Source organism: Ahaetulla prasina, chromosome 10 (genome assembly GCF_028640845.1).
Source record: "Ahaetulla prasina isolate Xishuangbanna chromosome 10, ASM2864084v1, whole genome shotgun sequence".
NCBI lineage: Eukaryota > Metazoa > Chordata > Lepidosauria > Squamata > Colubridae > Ahaetulla > Ahaetulla prasina.
The window spans coordinates 29051409-29076756 of record NC_080548.1 but is presented as its reverse complement, the minus strand read 5'-3'; the positions used below and the strand labels follow the sequence as shown (position 1 = coordinate 29076756).

The following is a 25348-nucleotide window of genomic DNA, read 5'->3' as shown; positions in this document are numbered from 1 at the left end:
GGGATTCTGTCGTGAGCAGAATGGGGAAAGGTATCCCTAAAAATGAGGAATGCAGTGTTGAAAGATACCTCCGGGTAGCGGAACTGGAAATCCAGGCGTCCATAGTCGGAAAAGAAGCAGAATCTAGTCAGAAAGACCCAATCCTGGAGACAAAAAAAAAAGGAGAGAAAAAAACCACATCACCACATACATCAGTTTTGATGTAGCTCAGTATTTGGGCCTCTGTGGCTCAGACTGCTAAGACAATCTGTTATTAACACAACTGCTTGCAATTACTGCAGGTTCTAGTCCCACCAGGCCCAAGGTTGACTCAGCCTTCCATCCTTTATAAGGTAGGTAAAATGAGGACCCAGATTGTTGGGGACAATAAGTTGACTTTGTATATAAATATACAAATAGAATGAAGACTATTGCTAACATAGTGTAAGCCGCCCTGAGTCTTCGGAGAAGGGCGGGATATAAATGCAAATAAATAAATAAATAAATAAAATAATAAATTTATATTAGTCTTTCTCAATCTCCGTACGTAGTTTTAAGATGTAACTTCAACTCCCAGAAGCCCCTAGCCAGAGGAATTCTGGGAGCTGAAGTTCACAGATCTTAAAATCAGGGGTCTGCAAACTTGGCTCTTTTAAGACTTGTGGACTTCAACTCCCAGAGTTCCTCAGCTAGCAAAACTATACCATTCCAGACAAATGGTTATCCAATCTCTTCTTAAAAACTTCGAGTGTTCTAGACACTCTATTTACTGGAGTGGCAGAAACCTGGAAACACAGCAATGTAAGTCCTTAAACATGCCAACCCGTGCCCAGTGGAAAAACCACAATATTCTGGAAACAATTGGCCTAATATGTACATGTCAGCAGATTGATCTTGGATCCAGCTGGTTACTATAAGGCCCATTAATTTAATAGAGTGCAGTGCATCAACGAAAGAAACCTACTCAATATTATCCGGTTTATAGCCACAAGTGCCTCTTATAAGATTTATAATTACTGGGAATGAATGTCTATGTGCTTAAACCTGACTGTGAAATAAAATGGATGAATGAGACTGATGGGTTTCTTTGTAGCAGGGTGAAGCATCACAGAATCATACGGCTGAAAGGAACCTTGGAGGTCTTCTAGTCCAGGAGTCCCCAACCCCAGATCCGTGGACTGGCGCATGTCAGGACGCAGCATGTCAGAAACCGGTCCGTGAAAACAAGCAAAAGCCCCATCCGTGGGATGCAGGCAGCATGCAAAATCACACACCCTCCGGTCCATGGAAAAAACTCTCTCCACGGAACTGGTCCCTGGTGCCCAAAAAGTTGGGGGCCGCTAGCCCAACACCCTGTGCCTTTGTGGGTGAACCGTTAGAGGTAGTGAAAGGTCTATATAGCCAGTCACAACTTGGGTTTACGAGAAGTCTTTCTGAGGGTTTTTCGAAGCAAACTCTTAAGTTATAGAGATTTAGTTGTAGGGTCCTCATTTTACCCACCTCGGAAGGATCATGGGAGGCTGAGTCAACCTTGAGCCTGGTGAGCGGCTCATGATAGCCCCACGAATTCCCATTTTTCTTAATTAAATAGCATAAAATCAAACAGAACCCAGACTGATCCATTATGCCACACCCCATTTTTAGAAGTGGCATAAAGTTTCCATAACCCCATTTTCTTTCAGCCTGCAAGCCGTTGCTTTCTCACAAGCCCAAACCACCTAATTATGAAGCCTTCAATACATCTGAACCCTGCTTATTCTACAGATCTGCCAACTCCATCTTATTTGGCTTTCTCCAGCCAAATTTTGGGAAAAACATTCCTGTCCAATGCAATGCAGGTTTTCCCCTCTTTTCTGCAATTTACACCATATTCACATTCAATATTTTACAAGAAGAGTTCTCCATTCCTCTGAAAACAACAAAATACCTTATCCCACCAGACTTGAAATCCTAGGCTTAGAAAACTTGGAACTCCGTCGCCTTCGACAAGACCTAAGTTTAACTCACAGAATCATCTATTGTAATGTCCTTCCTGTTAAAGACTACTTCAGCTTTAATTGCAATAATACAAGAGCAACCAATAGATTTAAACTTAATGTCAACCGCTTTAATCTAGATTGCAGAAAATATGACTTCTGTAACAGAATCATCAGTGCTTGGAACACTTTACCTGACTCTGTGGTCTCTTCCCATAATCCTAAAAGCTTTAACCAAAAACTTTCTACTATTGACCTCACCCCATTCCTAAGAGGACCATAAGGGGCGTGCATAAGCGCACAAACGTGCCTACCGTTCCTGTCCTATTGTTTTTCTTTTCTTCTTCCTATATATATATATGCTTATACCTCCTAATATTTACTCATATATATGTTTATATACTATATAATCTTTTTGTATGATACTTACATATATTGTTGTGACAAAAAAAAAATCCGTTGAAAGAGAAGGAAACAATAGTAAATAAACCCCAATCTATCCTTTCGCTGCTTTTCCGTTTTCAGTGCTGAGCTAATTAACTACATGGCAAGCCAAGCATTTACTCTGGATTCATTCATGCTGACTTGGAAGGGATCGGTCATATTCTAGCTTTTTTGGCATGCAGAATTTTTAAATTGTGCACGCTCAGACAATACCCTACTCAAGAGCACGCAGTGAGGGAGCTGTGCTTTTACAACAGTCGACAGAAAGACAATGGTGTGAAAAATCAGATCCTACATTTAGGCAAGAAAAGCCAAACGTTGCAGGTACAGGATAGCTGCAGCACACTGCTGGCTCATATTTAAGTGGTTGTCCGCTAGGACTCCAAGATCCCTCTCGCAGTTACTACTGTTGAGCCAATCTGGTTTAACTGCTGGCTCATATTTAAGTGGTTGTCCGCTAGGACTCCAAGATCCCTCTCGCAGTTACTACTGTTGAGCCAATCTGGTTCAACTGCTGGCTCATATTTAAGTGGTTGTCCGCTAGGACTCCAAGATCCCTCTCGCAGTTACTACTGTTGAGCCAATCTGGTTTAACTGCTGGCTCATATTTAAGTGGTTGTCCGCTAGGACTCCAAGATCCCTCTCGCAGTTACTACTGTTGAGCCAATCTGGTTTAACTGCTGGCTCATATTTAAGTGGTTGTCCGCTAGGACTCCAAGATCCCTCTCGCAGTTACTACTGTTGAGCCAATCTGGTTTAACTGCTGGCTCATATTTAAGTGGTTGTCCGCTAGGACTCCAAGATCCCTCTCGCAGTTACTACTGTTGAGCCAATCTGGTTTAACTGCTGGCTCATATTTAAGTGGTTGTCCGCTAGACTCCAAGATCCTCTCGCAGTTACTACTGTTGAGCCAATCTGGTTAACTGCTGGCTCATATTTAAGTGGTTGTCCGCTAGACTCAAGATCCTCTCAGTTACTACTGTTGAGCCAATCTGGTTTAACTGCTGGCTCATATTTAAGTGGTTGTCCGCTAGGACTCCAAGATCCCTCTCGCAGTTACTACTGTTGAGCCAATCTGGTTTAACTGCTGGCTCATATTTAAGTGGTTGTCCGCTAGGACTCCAAGATCCCTCTCGCAGTTACTACTGTTGAGCCAATCTGGTTTAACTGCTGGCTCATATTTAAGTGGTTGTCCGCTAGGACTCCAAGATCCCTCTCGCAGTTACTACTGTTGAGCCAATCTGGTTCAACTGCTGGCTCATATTTAAGTGGTTGTCCGCTAGGACTCCAAGATCCCTCTCGCAGTTACTACTGTTGAGCCAATCTGGCTCAACAGTAGTAACTGCGAGAAGGATCTTGGAGTCCTAGCGGACAACCGCTTAAATATGAGCCAGCAGTGTGCTGCAGCTGCCAAAAAAGCCAATGCAGTCTTAAGCTGCGTTAACAGCGGGATAGAATCCAGATCACGTGAAGTGTTAATATTATTTTGTAATGCCTTAGTAAGACCACACTTGGAATATTGCATCCAATTTTAGTCGCCGCCATATAAAAAAGGTGTCGAGACTCTGGAAAGAGTGCAGAGAAGGGCAACGAAAATAATTCGGGGCCTGGAGGCTAAAACAGTTGCAGGATTGGGGTATGTCTGGTCTAACGAAGACCAGGGGCAACATGATAAGTGTCTTCCAATGTTTGAAGGACTGTCACAGAAAAAAGAGGGCCGAGGTCAACCTATTCTCTAAAGCATCTGAGGGCCAGACAAGAAGCAATGGACAAAAACTAATCAAGAAGAGAAGCAACCTAGAACTAAGGAGGAATTTCCTGACAATGAGAACAATTAATCAGTGTAACGGATTGTCTCCAGACATTGTAGGTGCTCCAAGTCTGAAGGATTTTAAGAAGAGACTAGACCAGGGGTCTGCCAACTTGGCTCTTTTAAGACTTGTGGACTTCAACTCCCAGTTGAAGCTGGCTGAGGAACTCTGGGAGTTGAAGTCCACAAGTCTTAAAAGAGCCAAGTTTGCAGACCCTTGGACTAGACAATTCATTTGTATGAAACGGTAGAGGGTCTCCTGATTGAGAAGTGGGTTGGACTAGAAGTTCTTCAAGGTCCCTTCCAACTCTGCTATTCTGTTAAGTCCAGTGATGGGGTCAGTTCAACAGTCAGAAACAGCCTAGGTCCACGATGGCGAACCTATGGCATGTGTGATGCGTCTCTGATGGCATGCGAGCCGTTGCCCCAGTTCAGCTCTGCTGCGCATGCGCTGGCACCTCCTGCTGGCCAGCTGATCTTTGGGTCTCTGCTGCGCATGCGGGGGGGGATGCATGTGGGGGGCGCACGCACATGCGGGTGGGGGCACACATGCATTGCATTTTGGGGGTTTGGGCGCGCATGTGGGCGCGCACTATGGGCACTCAGTCTGGAAAAGATTAGCCATCACTGGCCTAGGTTGTGAGACCATCCCAAGCTTGCAAAAGGCCTAGGAATAATTCACTTCCGGGATCTGGGTCAGAAATGCTTTGGGCCGATTAAACGGAGGAAGAAAAGATACGAAAACAGCCAACAGGTTTGATGGATAGGGCTGTGCAAACGCTTGCTTATCTACGCATATGAATATACATATTTTTCAAAGCGAGGAGCTTTCAGGAAAAAAGGAAATGGGTTTTTGAAGAAGCCGGCTCCTTTTCACCTCATCGTTTCTCTTCCGTCCAACTCTCAACCCCATCTTCTTGCTCTGGAAAGTGGAGGGGGGGGGAGAAATCCCACTTGTTCCCATGGCAACAACCCATGCTCATGGTTTCCACGGAAACCGTACCAGAGGCTGAAGCAGGCAGAGGAAACAAGCAAAAAAAAAAAAAATCTGGGGCAAATGTGCGGGGAAGAATTATAGTTTTGGGGGGCACCTGCTCATGCTTTCTCCCTGGGGATCAGGCAGAATGTTAAGACATCCACCGAGATTGTGGCTTTTCTCTCCCCCCCCAAAAAAACCCAAATTAAAAGCTGCACGAACTGTAGCCAAAGACCTTAATGAGGCCTGCTTGGATTGCAAAGGATTTGCAGCCGGGCTCCTAGAAGAGTAATAATAGGTTTTGGGGGAGGAAACAGTAGCTCCTTCTCTGATCGCAGCTCCAAATTTGCAAAGAGGTGTTTTGTTTTTTTTTAACTGGCCTATTAATAGTTGTTTTGCAAGTTGCCATTATCCTATCGGTCACTTGCAAGATGTGTGAGACATAGAACATCAGAGTTGGAAGTCACCTAGTCTGACCCCCTGCTCAAGCAGGAGATCCTATAGTATTTCAGACAAATAGTTGTCCAATCTCTTGTTCAAAACCTCCGTTGTTGGAGCATCCACGACTTCCGGAGGCAAGTCGTTTCACTGGTTAAGAGTTCCCATTTTCAGGAAATTTCTCCTTATTTATTTATTTATTATTTATTTATTTTATTTATTATTATTTAATAATAATAAATAATTTAACAACCGGTTCTCTGCCCTAAGGATTTCTTCCAACAACCAGTTCACCAAACTGATCAGAAAGTTAACAACCGGTTCTCCAGAAGTGGTGCGAACTGGCTGAATCTCACCACTGTGGAGCACCCACAACTTCTGGAGGCAAGATGTTCCATTGATTAATTATACTCACTGCCAAGAAATGTCTCCTTAGTTCTAGGTTGCTTCTCTCCACGATTAGTTTCCATCCATTGCTTCTTGTCCTGATTTCAGGTGGTTTGGAGCAGGGGTCCCCAAGCTTGGCAACTTTAAGCCTGGCGGACTTCAACTCCCAGAATTCCCCAGCCAGCAAAGCTGGCTGGGGAATTCTGGGAGTTGAAGTCCGCCAGGCTTAAAGTTGCCAAGCTTGGAGACCCCTGCTTTGGAGAATAGTTTGACTCCCTCTTCTTTATGGCAGCCCCTTAGCTATTGGGACATGGCTATTGTGATTCTCTCCTTGATTAGTTTCCATCCATTGCTTCTTGTCCTGGCTCCAGGTGCTTTGGAGAATAGCTTGACTCCCTCTTCTTTGGGGCAGCCCCTGAGATATTGGAGCACTGCTACCATGTCGCCCCTAATCCTTCTTTTCATTAGACTAGACCTACCCAATCCAGTCAATTCAGAATAGAGCTGGAAGGGACTTGGCTTGGAGGTCTCCTAGTCCAACCCCCTGCTTAATCTCTTCTTAATCTCTTCTTAAAAACCTCCAGTGTTGGAGCACTCACAACCTCTGGTGGCAAGCTGTTCCACTGGTTCATTGTTCTAACTGTCGGGAAATTTCTCCTTAGTTCTAGGTTGCTTCTCTCCTTGATTAGTTTCCATCTGTTGTTCCTTGTCTTGCCTTCTGGTGCATTGGAGAACGGGCAGCCCCCTAGATATTGGAAAACTGCTTAATCATGTCACCCTCCTAGTCTGTCTTTTTAGTAGACTACACATTCCCAATTCTTGCATTTTCTTTTGCATTCCTTCCTATTGCACACCTCTCTGCTCTGGCCTTGGTAGAGATCTCACTCAACCCTTGTTACCATTGCTTGCAGAGGGTTTCAGCAGGTTCTGACCAGTTCTGGAGAACCGGTAGCGGGAATTTTGAGTAGTTCGGAGAACCGGTAGTAAAAATTCTGCCTGGCTCTGCCCTCATCTATTCTCTGCCTCCCAAGTCCCAGCTGATCGGGAGGAAATGGGGATTTTGCAGTAACCTTCCTCTGGAGTGGGGTGGGAATGGAGTTTTTACAGTATCCTTCCCCTGCCATGCCCACCAAGTCATGCCACGCCCACCAAGCCACACCCACAGAAACGGTAGTAAAAAAATTTGAAACCCACCACCGATTGCTACGATGTAGAACAGAACGAAGTGACATGATGCCACAGTCTTCCAGAGAGCAGTTTAGTGAAACGACCGAAAGCATTGATTACAATACACCCACGTGCACCTGTTAAGTCTTTTTACATATTGTCTTTTGAAGTCGTGGCTTTTCTACAAGGTCGCGTTCATCTGTCAACCCTCTCAGAACACACATCAATAGATGGCAGTCCTCGGAGACCAGTTCCCTGCAGAGCCCAGGAGCCTATTATAAATCAGAATTTATCACTAGACGTACCGCTCTATAATGCCTTGTTAAGACCACACTTGGAATACTGCATCCAGTTTTGGTCACCACGGTGTTAAAAAAAAGATGTTTGAGACTTAAAATCAAGATCACTCAAGATAGAATCAAGATCACGTGAAGTGTTAGTGCCACTTTATAATGCCTTGGTAACGCCACACTTGGAATACTGCATTCAGTTTTGGTCGCCGTGATGTAAAAAAGATGCTGAGACTCTAGAAAGAGTGCAGAGAAGAGCAACAAAGATGATTAGGGGACTGGAGGCTAAAACATATGAAGAACGGTTGCAGGAACTGGGTATGTCTAGTTTAATGAAGAGAAGGACTAGGGGAGACAGGATAGCAGTCTTCTAATATCTCAGGGGCTGCCACAAAGAAGAAGGAATCAAGCTATTCTCCAAAGCACCTGAGGGTAGAACAAGAAGCAATGGGTGGAAACTGATCAAGGAAAGAAGCAACTTAGAACTAAGGAGAAATTTCCTGACAGTGAGAACAATTAATAAGTGGAATGACTTGCCTGCAGAAGTTGTGAATGCTCCAACACTGGAAATTTTTAAGAAAATGTTGGATAACCATCTGACTGAGATGGTGTAGGGTTTTCTGCCTGGGCAGGGGGTTGGACTAGAAGGCCTCCAAGGTCCCTTCCAACTCTTTTGTTGTTGTTGTTGTTGTTGTTGTTGTTGTTGTTGTTGTTGTTGTTGAGACTCTAGAACAGGGGTGGCAAACTCAAGGCCCGCAGGCTGCATTTGGCTCATGATACGATCGGATCTGCCCTGTGGGGCCATCCTGGTCTACCCAGCACGAAGAGGAAAGATTAGGCCAATGTAGCTTTGGCCTAGTCTATCCAACGCAAAGAGGAAACAGGTCAGCAGTTTGGGGATTGGCGTCAAGCTGGTCACGCCCAACCTGTTGGCCACACCTGCCCAGTCAGCTCCCCCACAACCCCGAGGTCAACCACAGCCCTGAAGCGGCTCTCAATGAAATTGAGTTTGATACCCCTCCTCTAGGAAGAGTGCAGAAAAGAACAACAAAGATGACCAGGGGACTGGAGGCTGAAACATATAAAGAACGGTTGCTGGAATTGGATATGTCTAGTTGAATGAAAAGAAGGACTAGGGGTGACACAATAGCCATGTCCCAATAGCTAAGGGACTGCCATAAAGAAGAGGGAGTCAAACTATTCTCCAAAGCAGGGGTCTCCAAGCTTGGCAACTTTAAGCCTGGCGGACTTCAACTCCCAGAATCTCCCAGCCAGCAAAGCTGGCTGGGAATTCTGGGAGTTGAAGTCCGCCAGGCTTAAAGTTGCCAAGCTTGGAGACCCCTGCTCCAAAGCACCTGAAATCAGGACAAGAAGCAATGGATGGAAACTAATCGTGGAGAGAAGCAACCTAGAACTAAGGAGACATTTCTTGGCAGTGAGTGTAATTAATCAGTGGAACATCTGGCCTCCAGAAGTTGTGGGTACTCCAACAAGGAGAGACATTTGTCTGGAATGGTATGTCTGGAATGTCACCTGCTTGAGCAGGGGGTTGGACTAGAAGATCTCTAAGGTCCCTTCCGACGCCACTATTCTGTTAACGTTTCTTGGTAAATAATGAACAGGGATTAAAATAGGACCGCTAATCCCCGTTTCAGCCTCACAGCTCTTGCCTTGGATTCAGCAAGGAAGTCAACTTATCTCTTCATTCCATTTGCTATTTCCTGGACCAGTAATATGCTAGCTAGCCGGTAGACAAATAAACCCCCAACTCTATCCAATAACACTTCTACAATATAAAAACTAATAGCGTCTCCTGGTAATTGAAAGATGGGATAGAGGATTAGCTTTGGTATACAAGATCCACTTCATGTGCTCTTTTTAATAAAATTTGCGCTTCAGGCGCGATGAGTTAAAAAAGAGAGAAATCTTTGCTCTGATGTCTCCCTCTCAAGCCAGCTGCAATCACTCCCAATCGCTAGCCTAATCTGGCTCCAGGCGCAATAAACTTAACAGGGGAGGAGTCTCCGCTTTAATGCCTCCGTCCTCAAGGCAATCGCAAGCAGTTCAGATCGCTAGCCAATACGGCTTCAGGCGCGATAAATTCAAAAAGAAAATAATTTTATGGTTGGGGTCGCCACATCGTGGGGAATTGTATTACAGGGGTCGCAGCACTATAAAGGTTGAGAACCAGTGTTCTAATGGATTAACATGCTGCATATCAAGTCTTACCTGACATGGAATAGAAAGGTATGAGTGGGTGAAATCCTGTTTATCTTTATATTATGTAGAGATAAACAACTATTTCCCGTTCAAAATAGACAATCAAAAAGCCAAAAAGGAAACAGAAAGATATCTCCTCGCCAGCAATCAAGACCCAGATGAGCAGAGATAAACACCAAGAATCACATTAGACCGACAATCCAGAAACAAACAATACCCCAATCAAGGGACCACCAGCTCAGACGAACAAGCTAACAATAAACAACAACCCAATCAAGAAACCACCGAGACCACTCCCCCACCATCATCGACAGGGCAGATTATAAGTCTATAAAATGAGAACAAAGCCTACCCCCTTCTAGCACTGATGATGTTACCTAATTGGATCATAAGATGTCTGAAAGTAATCAGCCAAGCTCAGAGAACACAAGAACCTCCTAGTTCCAGTCTTCCTCCTACTCCTCTCTCAGTCCTTTCTAGCGCTGATGATGTTACTTACTTGGGTGATGAAAGGTCTGCAGGAACACAACAAAGATCAGAGAGCACAAAGGACCCCAATCTCCTCCTCCTCCTCCTCCCCCTCCTCCTCCTCCTCCTCCCCCTCCTCCTCCCCCTCCTCCTCTTCCCAAATCCTCCTCCGTTCTAACGCTAATGAAGTTACCTAGTTTGGTAATGAAATATCTGGAAAAAAACAACCAAGCTCAGAGACGACACCACTCTCCTCCTCCTCCTCCTCCTCCTCTTTTTCTCCTCCTCCTTCTCCTCCTCCTTCTCTTCTTCCTTCTCCTCCTCTTCTTCTCCTCCTCCTTCTCTCCTCCTCCTCCTCCTCCTCCTCCTCTTCCTCCTCCTCCTCCTCCTCCCCTCCCTTCCTCTTCCCCCTCCTCCTCTTCCTCCTCTCTCAGTCCCTTCAGGCACTGATGATGTTACTTAGTTGGGTAATGAAACATCCACAAAAAAAAACCAAAAAAAAAAAAACCAACCAAGCTCAGAGAGCACCAAGGACCCTGCTACATATTCCTGCTGCGGGCTGCTCTGGCTGTCATTGCTCACCCCCATCTCTTTGGATGCATGTAAGTGCACGCTCCTGCCAATTCGGGATTAACGTTTCGTACATTTAATGAAGTGAAGTCTATGCTCTATGAAGTCAGCCTCCATAATGATCAACGTGTCCTTAAAGTATCCCAACCCATCGGATTCAGATTCTCTAAGGAAGGGGGTCTTTCTCGAAAAGTTGCTTGTACCCTCGTCCTTTCGCCCAGACAATAGCACCGTGGCACACACCTGGGCCAAATGAATTCATTTAGGAAAAAGCAGAGAGTGCACTATGTGTATGCGCATACACACACATACACATGTGTTTATCTGTATGTGTGTATATGTGTGTATATATTTACATACACTTATAAACAAGCATACACACACACACACATACATGTGTATATATATGTGTGTGTGTATGTGTGTATGGATGGATGGATAGAGAGAGAGAGAGAGAGAGAGAGAGAGAGAGAGAGAGATAGACACACGCACACATTATACATATACTTTATACTGATAGATAGATAGATAAATAGATAGATAGAAAGATAGATGCACACATTATACATATACTTTATACTGCCAGGTATACATATACTATATATATATACTATATATATATATATATATATATATATACACAACAACACAGCTTGTCCAGCACTGGACAAGTTGAATCACGGCCTCCCTTTGTACCCGATTCACCGTAATGACAAATATTGCTTCCATCCAAGCCTAGAAGAGGAGGTGTCAGGCACACCCTGAAAGCAAGTCTAGACTTCCTTCAGCCCCGAGAAGGGTGAGATGCTGCCAAAAAACACCTGCGGTCTGGAATTTAGAATTTATTAGGCACCATTTTCCCCCCCAAAACCTAAGATGGGGAAGAAAAGCTCCGGAATCGTTTGTCCGGTCTCTAACCTCCTCCTCCTCCAGAATAGTCAGAAAAAGAACCTCCCCCCAACCCCAAGAGGGAAGAAGAGGGGCTGGGCAGGGAACCCATAGGGTTGAGCGAGAGAGGGGGGGAGATGAAAAGGGAAGGAAGAACCAACTAAAAGAGAGTGCGTGATCTTTCTGGGCTCGTCCAAGGAAGGAACTCAAGAGGCTGCTACCTCTTAATGAAAGGGGGATGATGTGGGGGAGGGAGGGAGGGAGAGAAGGGGGAAGGGATCTCCAGGGAGGGGAAGGGGGAGGGAGCCCACACACCACCCCTCCCTGCCCCCTTTCACAGCCAGGAGCTCCTTAGAAGATGGCAAAAGGGGGCTTGAGAAGGCAGGTTTGGCCATGCCAGGCCCAGGCATCTCGGACAAGGCATCTCAAATTGGTTCTGGCCCCCTTCCTCTCTCCCCTCTTCCAAGGCAATGCCCCTCAGCCACCCACCCACCCAAAAAATGCTGCAGACTCACCTCCTTGGTGCTAAGATTGCCTTTCACGTATTTGCCCCAGCACCATTCAGGCAACAGCATCAGCAGCAAGAGCTGGAGCCTCCGAGCCCCCGGGAGCCGCCGCAGAGGTTGGGACGGCTCCATCCTCAACCCTCCAGCCAGCTCTCCGCCGGCTGGGCTCCCTTCCCTGCGCGCTCCCGTTTAAAGAGATAGGAGAAAGAGATCAGTTCTCCTCCCCCCCCCACCCACCCTCCCCACTCTCCTTTCTCAGCCCGAGCCTGACTGGGAGACGGAGGCGCTGCGTAGACCTGAAGCAAAAAAACACCCACCTTCTATTTCTCTCCCCTCCCCTCACTCCTGATTTCCTTTTGGTGGGGAGGGGAAAAGAGAGGGGAGATACTGTAGGGCTTCCTATATCCTCCCCATTGCATCTTTTTTTTTTTTTAGGGGGGGTGGGTGGGAAGATAAACAGGGATGAGCCTCCCACCAAGGAATCAGGCGGTCTTGTCTGCCGAGTTGACAGACCAACCTGAATGCGCGGTCGTAAGCGTGAGGATGGGTCATAACGTAAGTCACTTTTTCAGTCACCTACACCTTTTTCAGTCACTTATACATGGTTATAAGTCGAGGACGACCCTTTGCTCCGGTCCTTTCCCAGGGTGGGAAAACTACGGCAGACAATGCAAATAAGCGGGCTGGAGCGGCTGACTGGGTTTGTTTATCTGAGTTTTATTTATTTTTTTAACGGATTAACAGAGTTGGAAGGGACCTTGTAGGTCATCTAGTCCAACCCCACCCAAGCAGAAGACCCTCCACCATTTCTGACAGATGGCAGTCCAATCTCTTCTTGAAAGTCTCAAGTGATGAAGCTCCCACAACTTCTGTTCCATGGATGGATTGCTCTCACTGTCAGAAAATTTCTCCTTATTTCCAAGTTGAATCTCTCCTTGATCAGTTTCCATCCATTATTCCTCGTCTGGCCTTCGGGTGTTTTGGAGAATAGCTTGACCCCCTTCCTCCACTCTGGGGCAGCCCTTCAAATATTGGAAGATGCTATCCTGTTTCCCCTTGTTCTTCTCACTAGACTAGCCATGCCCAGTTCCTGCAACCGTTCTTCATATGTTTTAGCCTCCAGTCCCCTCATCATTTTGGTTGCTCTTCTTTGCGCTCTTTCTAGAGTCTCAACATCTTTTTTATAGTGCTGTGACCAAATTTATTGAGTTTATTGAGTCTTACTTATCTGAGTTCTGTTGACTGACGGGAACATTTATATAGCCTCCTGTCTTATAACCAACTCTGGCCGGCTTCCAATCTAAAGTAAAACGACATAAAAAAGCACAATAAAAGTATAAACTGAGCACGTTGTTGTCCTGCCCTGTCCTATCCTCCAATGACATTGTAAAAATTTGAGATTATTGAGTTTTACTTATCTGAGTTCTGTTTATTGACTTAAAATTTTGTATAGGCTCCTGACTTATAACCGACTCTGGCCGGCTCCCAATCTAAAGGAAAACAACATAAAAAAAACACAATAAAACGGACTGCGTTGTCATCCTGTCCTTTCCTATCTTCCAGTGACATTGAAAAGAGCCTGGGGCAGAGATCACATTCTATCAAGCAAAAGCGAATCTAATTCTTATGACTTTGGATGACCCTCCATAATATGGCAGAATTTTCTCCCCTTATGTTGAGCTCAATGTGTTCAAACTTGGCAACTTTAAGAGAAGTGGACTGCAGCTCCCCAAATTCCCCAGCCAGCACCCCTGTACTATATTTTAAAGTTGACATGGTTGAGAAATATGGCTTTAGCCTAAGGAAGAAGAATTCCTCATATGTGGCAAAGTCAGCTGGTGCATGAAGACAATTCTGAGGTTAATAGACTTCGAACAGAATAACAGAGTTGGAAGGGACCTTGGAGGTCTTCTAGTCCAACCCCCTGCTTAGGCAGGAAACCCTACACTTTAGACAAATAGTTATCTAACATCTTCTTAAAAACATCCAGTGTTGGAGCATTCACAACAGTGGTGCGTTTCAAATTTTTCTACTACCGGTTCTGTGGGTGTGGCTTGGTGGGCGTGGCATGGCTTGGTGGGCGTGGCTTGGTGGGCGTGGCAGGGGAAAGATACTGTAAAATCTCCATTCCCTCCCCACTCCACGGGAAGGTTACTGCAAAATCCCCATTTCCTCCCGATCAGCTGGGACTTGGGAGGCAGAGGATAGATGGGGCGGGGCCAGTTGGAATTTTTACTACCGGTTCTCCGAACTACTCAGAATTTCCACTACTGGTTCTCCAGAACTGGTCAGAACCTGCTGAAACCCGCCTCTGATTCACAACCTCTGGAGGCCAGTTGTTCCACTGATGAATTGTTCTAACTGTCAGGAAATTTCTCCTTAGTTCTAAGTTGCTTCTCTCCTTGGTTAGGTTAGTTGTTGTACCTTTTCTCTGTACAGTAATTTCATTAATCACTCAGAATAAGAGCTGGAAGGGACCTCGGAGGTCTTCTAGTCCAACCCCTTGCTCAAGCAGGAGACCCTATACTATTTGAGACAACTGGCTGTCCAGTCTTTTCTTAAAAGCCTCCAGTGTTGAAGCACCCACAACTTCAAACTGGTTCATTGTCCTCACTTTTAGGAAGTTTCTCCTTAATTCCAGGTTGCCCCTCCCCTTGATTAGTTTCCATTCATTGCTACTTGTCCTGCTTTCAGGGGCTTTGGAAAATCATGTTTATGTTTACTTGTATTTTTCCCCATAAGCCTTGACTTGAGGGACGCTGTGGCTCAGTGGCTAAGACATTGAGCTTGTCGATCGAAAGGTTGGCAGGTTCAGCGGTTCGAATCCCTAGTGCCGCATAACAGGGTGAGCTCCCGTTACTTGTCCCGGCTTCTGCCAACCTAGCAGTTCGAAAGCACGTAAAAAATGCAAGTAGAAAAAATAGGGACCACCTTTGGTGGGAAAGGAACAGCGTTCTGTGTGCTTTTGGCGTTGAGTCATGCCGGCCACATGACCACGGAGGCGTCTTCAGACAGCGATGGCTCTTCAGCTTTGAAACGGAGATGAGCACCGTCCCCCAGAATCGGGAACGACTAGCACATATGTGCAAGGGGAACCTTTACTTTTACTTTATGCCTTGATTTGCATTTCTAGAACTTTCATATATTTGTATTTTAATAATCAGTTTTTGATTATCAGACTTTGGCATAGCATAATTATCGATGTTTCTTCCTCCAAGTTTAAAACCATGCTCGTCTTCTCAAAGTCCAGCCTCTCTCCCAATATATATTCAGCATATAGCTTCAATAAATTTGGAAAGAGTACAGAGGCCTATGTGTCTCTCCTTTCGTGGTTTTGTCATATTCCATCTGAATTACGGCTTTCGGTCTTGCGGACTTATTTTGCATCAGGACACTTTGATGTTCTGGAATTCCCATTTTTCTAGAGACAGTCTATAGTTTAATACGATCGATAAAATCAAACTATTTTTACAGTCAGTGAGAATGTACTGGGTTTTTTTTCCCCCCCGTGTTATTCTTTCTCAGTTATGCAATGCATTAAGCAATTATATCTCTTCTTTTGTCTTCTGAGATTTTCCTTTCCTCTTAGGACTCTTAATCTTGTTAGATGGTTCTAGGAATTATTTTTGCACAAGGAAAAGTTGTGCAACAGTTTGAACCTTCTGCTAGGTTTCGTTTCCTTGAGCTGTTATTTTGACCGATGTTTCCCAATCTGCATACTGCTGTTTCATTGACTGAATTTGCTAGTATGGTTTGGGGGAGAACCTTTACCACTTCTTCTTTTGTTGCTTTCCATATTTCTGTAGCTATTCCATTAATTCTGACTTGGCAATGACCAGAGTATTGATCTCATTCTCCTAATACAAGAAATACTGGTATACACAGAATATCTTCTAGTATTTTATGATCAGAGATCAAACCCTACTCCCTTTTGGAACTGATGATGTTACCTAGTTCGATAATGAAATGTCTGCAACCAAATTAAGAGAGGACCCCATTCTCCTCCTCCTCCTCCCCTTCCTCCTCTCCTCCCCCTCCTCCTCCCCTTCCCCCCTTCTAGCACTGATGTGATTGCCTAGTTTGATAATGAAATATCTGGAAGAAAGCAACCAAGCTCAGAGAGTACCAAGGACCCCACAGTCCTCCTCCTCCTCCTCCTACCAAACCCTCCTCCGTTCTAGCACTGATGAAGTTACCTAATATGGTAATGAAATGTCTGGAAGAAAACAACCAAGCTCAGAGAGCATCAAGGACCTCACTGTCCTCCTCCTCCTACCAAACCCTCCTCCCTTCTAGCACTGATGAAGTTACCTAATATGGTAATGAAATGTCTGGAAGAAAACAACCAAGCTCAGAGAGCATCAAGGACCTCACTGTCCTCCTCCTCCTACCAAACCCTCCTCCCTTCTAGCATAGATGAAGTTGCCTAATATGGTAATGAAATGTCTGGAAAAAAACAACCAAGCTCAGACAGTACCAAGGACCTCACTGTCCTCCTCCTCCTCCCGTACCATCCTCCCTTCTAGCACAGATGAAGTTACCTAGTTTGATAATGAAATGTCTGGAAGAAAACAACCCAGCTCAGAGAGCACTAAGGGCCCCCTAATCCTTAATCCTGGGGTATCTTCCAGGCTAGAGTGCAGAGTTCAACACCACAGCTGTCCACGTGCCAACTCAATGTAGAAGGCCATCTTTTCTTCACAACGGCCAGAAATCAATCCCCAGCCATGCCAGGTAGGAGCCTCAATGTCTGCAGAGATGCTGTCACTCACAAACTTCCTATTTTCACATCCATATTCTGTATTTTCAAATCAGTTGAGTGAAAAAGTGACTTCCCCAATCTCTGATTCTTCTAATAGTGATGATTCTTTCTGTTGCCAAAAGTCAAAATGCTGCTTTTTCCTTTGAAACCCACAGCTTACCTGGAATGACATTCCCTTCATATGTTGTTGTTTTTTTTGCTCAGTAAGGTTTTATTTATTTATTTATTTATTTATTTATTTATTTATTTGATTTTTATACCGCCCTTCTCCCGAAGGACTCAGGGCGGTGTACAGGCAACAATAAAATACAAAACACCACAATATACAATTTAAAATACGAATTAAAAAACTTATTATAATTAGCCTAGAACCTTAAAATTTATAAAACCAAACCCCATTTAAAATTAGTAGAAAATTTAAAATCGATAAAATTTATGTAATTTAAAATTTAAAATTTAAAAAGTAAAATGCAGGAAATACTGGAAATTCAAGAACAGAAAGGGCTTTTTGGAGGGAGGTTGGTTTGTTAAAACCAAATCATGTTTTGGGGAAATAGATCCACCTCGTGAGCCAACAGTAGCCAGCCAAGCTTCATTTACTAAGTGCCCTTATCATCCGAAGGCGTCTAAGTGTTATCCAATTCCATTAATGGAGGAAAACTGCGATTAAAAAGATTAACAACTTGATTGCTTCTCATTTAAAAGTGGGGAAGGACCTATCATGCAAATATCTCTTGGATGCTGTAAAAGCCATTCGGATAATCTGACTAGGTAACCGTGCTTAGTTATCACCTTCCGCGAACTTCTGACACTTAGAATACTGCATCCAGTTTAGGTCAGCATATTATAAAAAATGATGTTGAGACTCTGGAAAGAGTGCAGAGAAGAGCAATGAAGATGATTAGAGGTCTGGAGGCTAAAACATACAAAGAATTGTTGCAGGAATTGGGTCGGTAGTGGGTTTTTTTTTTTTTTTTGTTTTTTGTTTACATTTATACCCCGCCCTTCTCCGAAGACTCAGGGCGGCTTACAATGTATAAGGCAATAGTCTCATTCTATTTGTATATTTTTTTACAAAGTCAACTTATTGCCCCCCCCAACAATCTGGGTCCTCATTTTACCTACCTTATAAAGGGTGGAAGGCTGAGTCAACCTTGGGCCGGGCTCGAACCTGCAGTAATTGCAGGCTTTGTGTTCTAATAACAGGCTTCTCTATTGCCTGAGCTATCCCGGCCCTCAAATAGTAGTTTCCTATAGGTAGCGTGCAACTCCCACATGCGAGCTTTGCGAGCACACGGCGCTACTGCGCATAAGCAGAGAATTTTTGATGATGTCTGGGCGGGTGAGTGGAGCCTCTACCAGTTCACCCGAACTGGGGAAAACCGATAGGAACCCACCACTGAATTGGGTATGTCTAGTTTGATGGAAAAAAAGGACTAGGGATAATCTGATAGCAGCGTTCCAATATTTGAGGGGCTGCCGCAAAGAAGAGGGAATCAAGCTATTCTCCAAAGCACCTGAAGGCAGGACAAAAAGCAACGGATGGAAACTAACCAAAGAGAGAAGCAAACTAGAACTAAGGAGAAATTTCCCGACAGTTAGAAGAATTCATCAGTGGAACAACTTGCCTCCAGAAGTTGTGAATGCTCCAACACTGGAGGTTTTTAAGAAGATGTTAGATAACCATTTGCCTGAAATGGTGTAGGGTTTCCTGCCTAAGCAGGGGGTTGGACTAGAAGACCTCCGAGGTCCCTTCCAACTCTGTTTTTCTGTTCTATTGTATTCTGTGCTGACAAGCAAAGTCAACGGGGAATCCAGATTCACTTAACAACCGTGTTATTAACTTATCAACTACTACTACTAACTGCTAACTTACCTGATTCGCTTAACAACCCTGGCAAGGAAAGTCATAAAATGGGGCAACTTAACAACCGTCTGGCTTAGCAGCAGAAATTTTGGGCTCCATTGTGATCGTAAAGCGAGGACTACCGGTATTTGATGCACAAACTCTGCATAATTTATTTGTCCATATACGGTACTTTGGATGCCACTGCTTGCCTTTTTTTTTTTTTTAATTTGCATTTCTATCCCGCCCTTCTCCGAAGACTCAGGGTGGCTTACACTATGTTAAGCAATCGTCTTCATCCTATTTGTATATTTATATACAAAGTCAACTTATTGCCCCCAACAATCTGTGTCCTCATTTTATCTACCTTATAAAGGATGGAAGGCTGAGTCAACCTTGGGCCTGGTGGGACTAGAACCTGCAGTAATTGCAGGCAGCTGTGTTAATAACAGACTGTCTTACCAGTCTGAGCCACAGAGGCCCTCCTCACCACACCCCAAATCACAGCTTCTGCCATGATCCACTGCCTCTCCCCGGTGACTGTAAAAGAGAACACACCGAAGCGAAAACAGAAACTTCAGCTAGTTCACTTCCCCCTTAAGGACTGTATAAGCAGAGTGCTATGTGCATTTTTAAACTTTCGCGCATATGGCAGGAAAAGTTATTTTAGCTTCTACTCGGCTGAAGCTGAGCTTGCTGTATTAGTGGAGACCCGAGGCATATGGAGAAAGCAGGTAGGAGCTTCTCATTAATTGGTAGGTAGTTTATGCTTTTTTTAAAAAAAGAAAGAGAGAGAGAGAGCGAGAGAGCAAAGACTCGTTCAGGGTCTTGGATTCAATATTTGAATATTTGCAAAAGGCTGCGAGTGACCTCATGTTTGTGTGTCCTGGCTGACATTGTGTTTTCAAGGCTGGGCAAAGATACTCTAGAGCTGGCAGTCCCGAGTCCCTAACTTTGCTGATATGAGAATGAAATGTTTGCCAAATTTGCAATTTTTATCACCTGCATCAGGCAGAAATCGTTTCCACGGATGTATTCAAGAGTCAGGTCTTGCCGGGCTGGGAAGCGGGAGACCATGAGTTCTAGTTCTACCCTAGCCAGGAAAGGCCGCTGGGTGACTTTGGGCCAGTCACTCTTCTCAGCTCCAAGCCACCTCACAGGGTTGTTGTTGTTGTGGGGAAAATAGGAGGAAGGAGGTGTGTTGGATATATTTACTGCCTTGAGTTATTTGTAAAAATAATAAAGGCAGGAGATAGATAGATAGAGAGAGAGAGAGAGAGAGAGAGAGATAAGGTAAGGTAAGGTAAGGTAAGGTAAGTAGGTAGGTAGGAAGGAAGGAAGGAAGGAAGGAAGGAAGGAAGGAAGGAAGGAAGGAAGGAAGGAAGGAAGGAAGGAAGACCAAAGTGGCCAATGGAACCAGTGGAACGGAAGTTGCCTTGAGAAGTTATGGGAGCTTCATCATTGGAAGCTTTCAAGAAGAGACTGGACTGCCATCTGTCAGAAATGGTGTAGGGTCTCCTGTTTGGGGGTGGTTGGATAGATGACCTACAAGGTCCCTTCCAACTCTGTTAATCTGTATCTATCTCAACTTCAACAACTTTAAGAAGTGTGGACTTCAATACCCAGAATTCCCCAGCTAGCATAGTGTAGCTGGCTGGGGAATTCAGGGAGTTGGACTCCACCCGTCTTAAAACTGATCGAGTTCGAGAAATACAGAGCTCTTACATTCTTGCGCACTGTGCAAAAATAGTAGAGACAGTGAGGATCTCAAGCAGAGATCCAGAAAATCAAATCTGCCACTTGCTGCGCACCACACAGCGTCAATTGCCATATGCAGAAAGCACGCAAGCAGCTGGTGTGTGGCTTTTTTTCTCTTGCGTGTGGGGTAACAAGAGAAGTTGATTAATTGTAGAAACTACAGCCCACATTGGAAAGAGCCTCGCTGAAACCAAGGTGGGAATTAGTTTCAAAAGAAGGGGGTCCAGGATCAAAACCTTAATTTATTTTAATGCAGATCATATCCCCCACTCCAAAGAAAAAGAATTGATGTCGATATAAATCCAACCACCGAATTAAAAGCTTTCTTTGCCCACTGTTAGAAATTACAGTCAGGGTTTTTGTGGTTTGTTTTTTTTAAATTCCAGGGTATTGTGGGTTTTCAGTCCATGTCATGTATAAATATGCACGTTTTAAACTCTTTTTTAACAGCTTTGAGAGATTGCAGGTGGAGTGGAAAATCAGCAATCTGTTTAATACTTTCTCCATTCTTTTCCTACTGATTACCACCCACTCAAGGTGCTCAACACCTGAATGGTTTTCCTCATGTTTTAAATCTGGCCAGAAGAAAAGTAAAACCGGTGAGAATAATTAGGAAGTCAGAAGCTAAGAAGAGGGAAAATAAGATTACACTTTCCGTAATTCCCTCATTTTTTTTTCTTTTTCTTTTTTGAAATAAGCTTTTTTATTTTATTTTATACTATATAAAAATTCCAACTTCAATTGAACAGTGCGTTGACTTGGGCACAAATCATTTTAGGAAGTAATATTCAAAATATTTACAGCAATATGCATCGCATTTATATCAATATAGATCAGGGGTCTCCAATCTTGGCAACTTTAAGACTTCTGGACTTCAACTCCCAGAATTCCCCAGCCAGGTTTGCTGAGAAAATAATGCAGGCTACTCAAAGTAGATCTGGAGTTGGATGGCTTTAAATTGATTTTTTTTTTTTGAGATTCTAATATGTCAGTGTGTATGAGAGTTCATGACTGGGATAGACATGGCAACAGGTCAGCCATTGGGGATTGCCTGGAATAGGACATGGTAACAAGTAGTGGTGGGTTGCCCCCGGTTCGGACCGGTTCACAAGAACTGGTAGTAAAACTGGCGGAAGGCTCCACGCACCTGCCACGACGTTATCAAGAGTTATCTGTGCATGCGCAGAAGCTTCTGCACATGTGCAGAAGTGCACATGCGCGCTCCCGTTGCGAACCGGTAGTAAAGGTTAAGTAGAACCCACCTCTGGTAACAAGGTCAACTAAGTCAGCCATTGAGGGTTGTTTGGAACTGAAACAGCTTGGAACCTGGGCATTGTTTATGTCAGGGATCTGCAAATTTGGCTCTTTTAAGACTCTGGGAGTTGAAGTCCATAAGTCTTAAAAGAGCCAAGTGTGCAGACCTCTGGTTTAGGTTAACTGATATGTATAAATATAAGTTGTGTGCTCCTATTATTGTCTTTCCTTCTGTTAACTGTGATTCTGTGATTACGCTTCTGATTCTGAGAACTGCTCTTGGTATTGTATATATGTCTCATGTGGTATTATGTATATAAAGAAGTTTCTTATTTAATGAATCCTGCTGCATCAGTTACCTGTGTGTGCTTTCTGGATTTGATTTCTGCAACAAACTCTGACATAATAGTTAGTAAAAACTGCACATTAAAAAATCTTCACTTTCTGTTCGGTCATTACCGTTAAAAAAAAAAACCGATGGCCTAATTAGCACACCTAGAAATGTTTTTTTTTTAAAGTTCATTTTGTTTGTTTGTGTTTTGGTTCTAGGTTTGGCCACTGATTCAGAGGAATGGGGACAGAAAAACCTCGTTCAGCCATGGGCCAAATGAATTTTGTATACCTTTTCCTGGCCTTTGTTCTCTTTAACCCTCATGGGGTAACCGCTTACGGCTTCCGAAATTGCATCCAAGCCATGAAGAACCCTTCGTATTTCAAATGCATGCAGCGTTTCCTGAACAATATCTCCAGTATTGTAGGTGACCTCCCTAATAACGCCGAAGTGGTCAACGCATCCCATAACGCCATTAAAGTCCTACCTTATGGGAGCTTCCGTCACCTTCCTCAACTGAAGGTCCTACAGTTGAGCTATAACAAAATGGAGAAAATAGAAGGTGGCGCCTTCGAAAACCTCACGGCTTTGAAGAAGCTCAATCTCTCCTGTAACTATCTCACAAATCTTTCCAGAGGCGTTTTCCTTGGCTTGGGAAACCTCACCCTCCTCCTCCTGCACAATAATCGCTTGAGCGTGCTTCATCAGGAGGCCTTTAGTCCGTTAAGAAGCCTTCTGGATTTGCAACTCCAGTTCAACAACTTGAACAGCTTTGATGTCGTGATTCAGAGCGTACGGAAATCAAACGGGCTGAAGTACCTCAACCTTTGCAACAACAATCTGAGCTTCCTTCAGCCGGGAGTGGGATTTCCTCCTTCCTTGTATAACCTTAAGCTCTGCAACAATTCCCTTCGTAAAATGGAGGGTCCCGGGCCAAGATTCCTGGGCAACGTTACCGTGCTGGACCTCTCTTACAACAAGTTCTCAGACGCCTCTTCTTTTGCGAACTTTAGCCTTCAAAGACTCCAAAGATTAAAATTGGTGGGGAACAACTTCGACGTCCTCCAGCTCTTGGATATTTCTAACCTGAAGCCTCGCAGCCTGGATTACTCTGGGTTGCACTTAAATAGAGCTTCACAACTGACCAAGGTGTGCCAGCATCTTGGGAAATCCAAGCGTCCCTTCAGCCTCCACCTGCAAAGCAACAACCTGAAGAACATGAGTGACCAAGCTCTCCTGGCTTGTCCTCCCATCCAGCTTCTAGATCTTTCGAGGAATCGCCTCAGATCAGTGGACTGCGTGAGGCAAATGTTGAACGCCACGGCGCAGAGCCGTTTGAGCAAGCTGTGGGTGGAGCACAATTTGTTGAAACACCTGCGATGTTGCTCTAACACGGCTCCCTTCAAAGAGTTGACGGCCATTTCTTTCCGTTTCAACCGCATCCTCTCGATCAGCAGTTCGGCTTTCCACTACGCCCCTAATTTGACCACCCTCCATTTGAACATCAACAGCATCGCCTTTCTGCATGGGAAAGCCCTGAAGGGTTTGAGACAACTCCGAGAGCTGCGTTTGGATAACAACCTTCTGACTGATATCTACAACAACAGCTTCAGTGACCTGAGCAGTCTCCAAACGCTCAATCTCAGAAACAACCATGTTTCTGTTCTCTTCCCTGGCATCTTCAAGAGTCTTGGGAAGCTGTTGATTTTAGACCTTGGGGGAAACAATATTCACAGGCTGTCCAACGTGTCCTTCGAAGGCCTGGGCAATCTTTCCAAACTCTACCTGGATAACAACAACCTCCAGTACATTAGCCCTAGTTTCTTCCATCCAATCGAGAGGACTCTCCAAGTGCTGGATCTGATGGGGAATAAGATCTACTTTATCAGCAAGAGTCAGCTCAAGCGACCCCCCTTTCTGAACCTGCGCAAGGTCTACGACCTCAAACTTCAATCTCAGAGGCCCCATGGCTTGAAAGTCATTCCTTCCATGTTCCTCAAGGGTCTGACCTCTTTGCGCAACCTCTACCTGTCGGAGAACAAAATTCTGTATATTGCCCCGGATGTCTTCGATGACTTAGGGCAGCTGGAATATCTAACCTTGGCTGATATCAGCAACGGCATGGGGGATTTCCCTCCCGGTATATTCAAGAACCTTAGGAACTTGACCACTCTCGATCTGGAGAACGCGGGGTTTCGCACATTGACCCTCGAGGTCTTTGGCAACCTTAGCAGCCTACGCTACCTGTTGTTAGGGAAGAACGAGCTACAAACGTTCAACAGCAGCGTGGCGAAGGCCCTTCCATCCCTCAACTACCTTGACCTACGCAAATGCCCTTTGGCTTGTACCTGTACTAATGTGTGGTTCCAGAATTGGCTGAGCAACAGTTTGGTGCAAGTGGTCTACCTCTACAATTATTCTTGCAATTCTGGACAGCAGCCCAGTTATGTTTATAGCTTTGATACCCACGTCTGCTTCCAAGATATCGGGCTGTACCTCTTCTCCGCCACCTTCCCAGTTTTGGTGCTCTGGATGTTGCTGCCTTTCCTTTACCATCGCAGCTACTGGCACATAAAATATCACATCTACATCTTGCGTGCTTGGGTCAACGATTACTGGAGGCGAGGCAAGGATGAGCATTACAAATTCGACGCCTTCGTCTCCTACAACTCGGCGGATGAGAGCTGGGTGCTAGAACAGTTGGTGCCCAGTCTAGAGAAAGCAGGAGCTCCCACTTTCCGGCTTTGTCTCCATCATCGAGACTTTCAACCCGGGAGATATGTAATAGACAATATAGTAGACAGCATCCACAATAGCCGGCACACTATTTGTATCATCAGCAGGAGGTATCTGCAAAGCGAATGGTGCTCCATGGAGATTCAGCTTGCCAGCTACCGGCTTTTCGATGAACTGAAAGACGTCCTTATTCCCGTTATCCTAGAAGCTATCCCGGAAAGGGAGCTGTCTGTCTATCATCGGATGAGGAAAGTGATGCTGAAGAAGACGTACATTGCGTGGTCCCCGGATCCCGAGGCTCAGAGGTTGTTCTGGGCTAAGTTGAGGACGGCTCTGAAGGCCAGTAATTCCGAGGACAAAGAGGAGAAAATGACCGACTGGTTTGATCATGGGGACACGTCAGATATGAGCTTACTGCAAGCCTGATTCCATTTGAACACACACGAAGAATGGAGTGGCGCAATACTGAACTGTTATAAGATGGCCTCTTCCCACACACTTTTTCCTTCCTCTTCGTGTGTCGATGATCATGTTTAGAATAT

General features: G+C 44.7%; 2 protein-coding genes across 3 annotated transcripts in view; one reads left to right on the top strand and one right to left on the bottom strand.

The window, feature by feature from the left end:
- Positions 1-12257, bottom strand: part of TMEM145 (transmembrane protein 145) — a 37569-nt gene extending 25312 nt beyond the window's left edge. Inside the window, exons 1-2 of the mRNA XM_058196094.1 lie at positions 12129-12257; positions 69-143 (exon numbers count right to left, since the gene is read on the bottom strand). Of these exons, the coding sequence (XP_058052077.1) occupies positions 69-143; positions 12129-12251 (198 nt within the window). The 5' untranslated portion in view covers positions 12252-12257. The remainder of the gene's footprint in view (positions 1-68; positions 144-12128) is intronic.
- A 7077-nt stretch (positions 12258-19334) lies between these two features.
- On the top strand, positions 19335-25348 carry LOC131204632 (toll-like receptor 13). Of its 2 annotated transcripts, none has more exons than XM_058196082.1 (2): positions 19335-19461; positions 22289-25348. In XM_058196082.1, exon 2 carries the CDS (start codon positions 22311-22313, stop codon positions 25230-25232), a length of 2922 nt encoding a protein of 973 aa, XP_058052065.1. In that variant the 5' UTR covers positions 19335-19461; positions 22289-22310; the 3' UTR covers positions 25233-25348. The 2 variants fall into 2 exon arrangements, with proteins under 2 accessions (XP_058052065.1, XP_058052066.1); XM_058196083.1 differs by having other exon boundaries at positions 19383-19482.

Excerpts from the sequence above, each read along its gene's own strand:
- LOC131204632 (XM_058196082.1), top strand. The coding sequence starts at position 22,311 with ATGGGGACAGAAAAACCTCGTTCAGCCATGGGCCAAATGAATTTTGTA.